The sequence below is a fragment of the Protomyctophum bolini genome (genome assembly GCF_963924005.1).
Source record: "Protomyctophum bolini genome assembly, contig: SCAFFOLD_767, whole genome shotgun sequence".
NCBI classification, from domain to species: domain Eukaryota; kingdom Metazoa; phylum Chordata; class Actinopteri; order Myctophiformes; family Myctophidae; genus Protomyctophum; species Protomyctophum bolini.
The window spans coordinates 1-7500 of NW_027665932.1; the positions used below are offsets into that span (position 1 = coordinate 1).

General features: G+C 48.9%; 1 protein-coding gene across 1 annotated transcript in view; it reads right to left on the bottom strand.

The window, feature by feature from the left end:
* Positions 1 to 3760: 3760 nt before the first annotated feature.
* The window catches only part of LOC308312118 (BCAS3 microtubule associated cell migration factor-like), a gene marked incomplete at both ends in the record, with an annotated part of 14212 nt that continues 10472 nt past the window's right edge, over positions 3761 to 7500 (bottom strand). Inside the window, one exon of the mRNA XM_080794513.1 lies at positions 3761 to 4091. Within this exon, the coding sequence (XP_080650639.1) occupies positions 3761 to 4091 (331 nt within the window). The remainder of the gene's footprint in view (positions 4092 to 7500) is intronic.

Sequence of the window (7500 nt, forward strand, 5' to 3'; positions counted from 1 at the left end):
GACGTAAAAATCTGTATCCATTCGCCTCAATGTAAACAGATTGACAAAAATACATTTATCACGGGTTACAACGTTCCATCGACCGCCACTCCACACAGTGTTCGTTTACATCCAGGTTCACGTCTCGGGTGGGCCTTCAAAATAAGGGTTTTCACAGGGGGGGAAAAAAACACCGGCAGTGGCGGAATAATTAAAGAATGAATGTGTTAATTAATTAAGAGGAAGAGCTCTTGTTGTTGAAGATATACGAGAGTGTAACTCACTTAAAACAAAACACAAGTTGCAATAATATGGAGATGCAAGCTTTCTGTCCGACAGCAATGATGCACACACACACACACACACGGACACACACACACACACACACACACACACACACACACACACACACACACACACACACACAGAGAGAGAGAGAGAGACAGACATCCAGCGTAAGGTATCACTGTGAGGACTAATTGTTGACAGGTGGCCCTAATGCCCTCCTTTGAAACCAAAGTGTGATTTACGAGTGCTCTCCCTCAGACCCCTGGCTTTCAGCGCCGTCTGCAGCTACCAGCTTATCTTCCTCTCTTGTTTTAACTCCCCCCCCCCCCCTCTCTCATCTCTCATTCCTTTCTCTCTATTGCGCCTCATTATTTCACTCTCGCTCACTTTCACCTTCCAAGTCTCTTCCACTTTGATGTTTCCCTCCCCGTCGCCTCCATCCGGGTTATCAGACCAAACTCGCCCACCGAATACACACACACACACACACACACACACACACACACACACACACACACACACACACACACACACACACACACACACACACACACACACACACACACACACACACACACACACACACACACACACACACACACACACACACACACACACACACACACACAGCACCCCAACGCCACTGGTGCAAGAGTGACGTTGCCATTGTGATATCTGTGTGTGTGTGTGTGTGTGTGTGTGTGTGAGAGAGAGAGTGAGTGTGAGTACTGGTGTTTATGTGTAGGGGTTATGTGGGGGCCTTGGTCTTGACAAGGAAGCTAGGAAGGAGGGGCGGGTGGGGAAGCCGGGCGCCATGTCATCGGGGGCGGGGTGGGGCGGGGGGGGGGGGGGGGGGGGGTGGGGGGAGTTGGGGCGGAGGTGGGGAAGAGACAGATGTGTCTGGGGGTCCTGGCGGGGGTCCTGGGGGGGGGCGGGGGGACACTGTGACTTGACCCCGACACCAGCATCAGGGCCTCATGTATCACCCATTCTGACCCAGATATGCAGAAACACTAAAGCACTTGCTTAGCTGTGTGTGTGTGTGTGTGTGTGTGTGTGCATGTGTGTGTGTGTGTGTGTGTGTGTGTGTGTGCGCGTGCGTGTGTGTATGTATGCGTACGAGAGTGCGTGCGTCATTTGTACCCAAGTTAGAAATGTAGATGGCGTAAACTCCAACTACCGGTACATTCATGTGTTTGAACACATTTGTTGCGTGTGTGTGTGTGCGTGCGTGCGTGCGTGCGTGTGTGTGTGTGCGTGGGTGTGAACATAGCGTGGTGCCAGCGGGGCCGGTGCTCTAGGTGATGCACAGAGACGGTGTCGGCAGCCAGAGATGGTGTTTGACAAACAAGAGGCCCAAGGCTGTGGCAGACAGGTCAGAGACCGCAGGGGACAAGGTCTGACGGGGTGAGCAGGGTTGTCACACACACACACACACGTACACACACACACACACACACGCACACACGCACTCAGAGCTTTACTTGAACCCTATCATCCCTATTCTGGGGCTATCATTTGCCCTGTTATAGGCAGAGACATTCAGTAGTAGAGGGTCTTATCGAGCGTAGAGAATCGGGGGGGACCCCCCCGGGCAACTAATATAAGTAAATATAGTTTAAGTGGGTAAACCATTTACACCTGGTGTACACAACCTGTACTGTGTTATACCTCTCATGCCGGGCGCCACCTCTGTGTCTCATACAACCTCTGTGTCTGTTTTCAGAAACTCTAAACGGGCTAAAACGACGGTATTGACGTTTCTGACTCTTTGTTTGCTTAGAATGTTTGAGTTCAGAATGAGCGGTCGCTGGCGGATTTTGAACCGGAAATAAGAAGGTGTTTCTTTCCGTTTCTCTCGACCCTCAAAGAGTGACTGTAAAAATATACTACTATATAATATTACTGTCATACTATTGACATCACTAAAAATGATGTTTCCGCTCTCAGTTTGTGTAGTTATGAGCTTCCTCCAAATAATTTCCAACTTTTGAAGTACTACGGTATAGAGCGAGACTGCAGCGATTGTCATTTTAGACGGGAACGTCAAAATGAGTGACCTCCCCCCCCCCCCAGTCTTTACTGTGTAGAGCTGTATACTGTACTTATTATTTTAATATTTTGTTGACCAAAACTAAAACGTGCCCCGACTGGATTAAATGCATCGGCCCCAGCACTGTGTCCCTGGGGCAAAACACTTAACTGCTCCCCAAGCTGTACTAATGGCTGCTCACAGCTTCTAGTAATAATACAGAATAAATGTTTTTTGATGATGATGATATGTTTAAGACCCCACAGGAGAGTATAGCTGCTGTGATTCATAGTAAGGTGATGGGGATCTAATAAATAAATCAACTCTATAGCGGTTATACGATGAGAGGCCATATTCCAACGTACGTGCAAATAAACAGTGACCAAAAAAACACCCCAAGGAGTGCTGGGGGAAAACATGATTATTATGAGTATTATCTTAAGTCTAAAAGTCCTGCTATAGTGGCCCCTAGGGGCCGTTAGTTAAACTGACATTCGTCTGACTTAGCCCGATCTACTGTATGTCCACTGATTCACCTGGGGACATCTAAAGTCAATGTCAGGCCTAGAACCGTAACGTACTCCTCAACAATACACCCCGATATGAAGGACCTCCCCAAAAGGATCTCCATATATGAAGATCACTGAAATATGCAGGGGTTGTGTGTGTGTGTGTGTGTGTCTGTGTGTGTGTGTGTGTGTGTGTGTGTGTGTGTGTGTGTGTGTGTGTGTCAGAGGCGTATCTACAATAAGGCGAGGCCAGGCGTCCGCCTGTCCAAATCCATTTCTGCCTGGCCAAAATCCATACAATGAGAAAAGAGAGAGGGACAAAAACAAGACCTGAGAACTATTAGTGGACAGCCGATTGGCCGTTGCGGTAGAGCGCGCCCCTCAATCACCCATTGGAATGTAAATGCCTGCCTTTCGGGATGACTCATCGCGTTTGTTTTCCGACCATCATGATCATGGGAAATTCGGAATACAAATCTATGTCATATGTCCATTAGGTGCTCTCTGATGTCATCGACATGACGTCATAATGCGTGACACGTGGGGCGGACTGAGTCGAGGCAAGGCATTTTCACTTCATTGGCGTCGCGCGACGCGGGATGGGGCGCGTCAAATAATGAATGTTAAAAAATCTCAAAAGCTCATAAGCTTGTAGCTATTTTCTCTATTTTTGAAAATGTAGAATTTTCGAAAATGTATGACACTTTTTGAGAGCACAAAATAAAAAAACATAGGTGATTAACACCAGGAAGATCTCATGACATCCAATGACCCAGACGGTGTCTGGTATCTCATCACAACATCGATATATACTGTAACATCAATATATTGCCCAGCCCCGCCCCCATTACGATATCAGACGATCCCAGACGACATCTGATCTTCACATCATCACAAGATCAATTCTAATAATATCGACCACAACAACCTCCTCCCCATTCCTCCTCCTCACCGTGTAGCGGGGACCCCGAGGGGCTGCTGGAGAGCCCGGGGATGGGACTGCAGCGTCCCCCTCCTCCTCCTCCTATCAGGACGCAGCCGCCCACGCCTCCTCCGAGGCCGCCGCCGCCCGCCGAGGCCGCCGCCCGGTTGAGCTCCTGCTCGATCTCCTCCAGGCCGGCGCTCTTCTGGAAGCGCGACATGCGGTTGACCACGCGCGGCGACATGTGCGTGCGCGCGCACGGCGGCCCGCCGTACGGGCTGACGGGGAAGACGTGCGTGGTGCCGCGCAGCGTGCTGACGGCCACCCAGCGGCTGTCCTGGCTGAAGACCATGTCCTGGACCTGGAGGGAGGGAGGGAGACACACGGAGAGGACATGCGTTAGGCCATTTTGTTTTTAATAGTACCTTTAACACTAGCCTGGAACTCACCTATGCTTTTTATGGCATAGGCAGCTCCCGCCGGGAAACTATGTGCAGCTGCGCGACATGAGACTAATTACTTAGAGCGACAGAGAGAGAGGAGCGTGTGTGTGTACATGTGTGCATGTGTACGTCAATTTTACAAAGGTGCAGACGATCAGAAATCAGCAGAGAGTGAGCAATGTTTGCGCTACTCTATGCCGAATTGAAGTGGACTCAGACCCAGACTTTTTCTTTCATCCCTGGAAATAAAAACGTCTGGGTTTCCGAGGCTACTTTAACACTAGCATGACTGAGAGGTCATTTTGACCTTTTTTGTATTATTATCAGACAGAGACAGGGAAGGGAAGGTAGAGAGAGGAGACAGAGAGGACTCAGTTAGGAGACAGGGAAGGGAAGGTAGAGAGGAGACAGAGAGGACTCAGTTAGGAGACAGGGAAGGGAAGGTAACGAGGAGACAGAGGTGACTCAGTTAGGAGACAGGGATGGGAAGGTAACGAGGAGACAGAGGTGACTCAGTTAGGAGATACGGTATTATAGTTAGATCACGGTTTCCCAAACACCAGGTCGGGACCCGGGTCAAGACCGTTTGTGGGTCACAGACCAATATTCATGGGTCACGGACTCGAGTGAAAATTCCTTTTCCTACAGTTAAAATAAATAAATAATAATAATAAATACAAATAAATGTTATATATAGTATATATAGGTGTGTGTGCATGTGAAAAATATTACATAATTATATGCAGAAGTAGTAAAAATAGGCGATCTAGTGCTTAATTGTAGATCTGCTATGTTCACTAGTTTGAGTCCCGAGGCAAACTCTGTTGGGTCTTTGGACCTGAACAGTGTGGGAACCACTGGTGTAGTTATGCAGATAATGGAGACGGCGGAAGGAAGGGTAAGTGACAGACGCTGAGGAGAGTAGGACAGAGGACATGACGGAACATTACAGACATCATATAGGGAGGGTATCGGTGTGTGTGTGTGTGTGTGTGTGTGTGTGTTGGGGGGGAGGAGTGGGGGGGGGGGTGGGGGGTGGAACCGTTTCCTCATTAATGCCAGGGATTTAACATTAAGCCTCTCATTTGGTTAACAATCGCGCTATTATTTACACGTTTGTTCAGGGTTTGCAATATGTCATGTCCACGATTAGGTCGAGGCACAAACAATTTGTATACTGTCAGCGGGGGGGGGGGGGGGGGGAACTGCTGGGACACTGCTGCTGAGGTCGCACAAGGACGAGGTGTGTGTGTGTGTGTGTGTGGGGTTAGGCCCTGCAGGAAAAGGGCTCTTAAGGTTAACGCTCAGCACACAATGGGGTCAAAGTGACAGTCAGACAATGGCTGGGCGATGCGGGGTGTGGGCAATTAGTGAGATTGACAGTTGGTGTGCGCCTCAGAGTCTGCACACCCCCCCCCCCCCACGCCACCCCCCCCGCGAACACACACTTGTTTAGTGGTGTCTGGTGAGCTTGGGCCTTGCGCTGCCTACGCGCGCACATGCACACGCACGCACAGTCGCACACACACACACACACGCATGTGTTTAGAAGTGGATTAAGTCCCCGAAACACAGCTTGCTGAAACTCACGTGTTATTGTGGCGTCTTCACCAGTGTTTACCCGACCCGACGTGAGGTTACAGAACCCAGTGATCTGCAGCATGTCCACTCAGCCCAATGGGCTTACCGGGCCTAATCCCTGGTGTACACAGAACTCTATCGGCACAATAACAGATGCATTATTGGCCACGCACTGGACCGAATCAATACCTAGCTATAGACGGGACAGACCAGATTGGTCTGGTCTGATCAGGAGACTTTGGATAGGTGAATAAAAAACTATTAATAATCTAATCACGTAGGTCTCAGGATCCATCCAATGTGTATATTGGATTTCCTGTGGTCAAGCCTGTGATGCTGATGTTGGTCAGCTGCATATCAACGACTCCCAACTTTGGCCAGTGTTTCAGCCTATTATCAGTCCCACTGACTTCCATCCATTATCATATTTCATTGCAGTATAAACATATCTTGTTTATCTATTCTCAAAACAGTCTGACACCATCATCATCATCCTCCTCTGTGAATGCATCGTCTTATTATGGAAACGGAAATTACGGTAGTTACGAGTTGTATTTATATAATCGGGCACATGGCGCCACCACGTCGTCGATTAGTGCGCTAAACAAACGTTAAAGTCCATGGACTTGGCTGGCTAAATTACGTTTTTTTAAAAGAGCTCTAGACTTGGTTGACACGTCATGACGTAAAAGCCTGCATTGGAGGGTATAGCGCCCTTCAAAAAGAGCCAAGTCAATGTGACTCTGATTGGTCCAGATGTTTGTGAGATTAGTTCCGGACAGCTAGCTACAGCATAGCCTCCTGCAGAGCCACAACGTAATCTAACTATCCAACTATAAATGGACCAAGTCTCTCTCTGTGTGTGTGTGTGTGTGTGTGTGTGTGTACTGTTGTAATCCACGTAACCCGAGAACCGTTCTCCCCACCGACTTCAAATTCGACACGCACGTTCCAACCCCACCGCAGGGGGTGCAGTGGCCGGTGTCGAGTCGGTCGGACCCGCGGTTGACCAGAAGCGCCCCCCAAAAAGGCTCTGGACAGGGCCCCTGCCCAGGCACTGGACAGGGCCCCTGCCCAGGCACTGGACAGGGCCCCTGCCCAGAGCCTGGGGCAGGGCCCCTGCCCAGGCTCTGGACAGGGCCCCTGTACAGTGTCCATATATGGAGCTGGCCTGTTCTGACATCATTCTGACGTCTGCATATAGACTCCATATTTGGGCACGACTGACAAAGAACACCATATATGGGCATACTATCTGGGTGGGGCATTCATTTCCAACTTACATCGTTCTAAGTAGGCCAGTGCCCAATGGGCACCGCTCTAGTAAGTAGAAATTACAATTGCCGTGATTCGTTTTGTCACTTCATCAGTCAGTCTGGAAAGGATCCAGTTTTAACTGGTATTTCATAACGTCAGCCGTTGCGTGGTCACGTTGTTGCTGACACAGTACGCCATCAGACAGCGCCACTCTGTCCATGCTTTTCTCCATCACTGTTGAAAACAACTGCGCCAGTTCCAGACTCAAGAGTAAAACCTATACGGTTTTAAAGTAAAACACTAATTTGATTCAGTAGCAGTGTTGTTGTTGGCAGCAGATTTCTATTATAGTTTTAGTCGTATTCTCTTGAAACGTTTTCATTTAGTTTTAGTGATTTAGTCGACTAAAATGTATTTTGGTGGGCCTTGATGCCGTCGTAATGACTGTTTTTACACTGTTTTACACAGCAGATCTACAAGCTTGTAGAT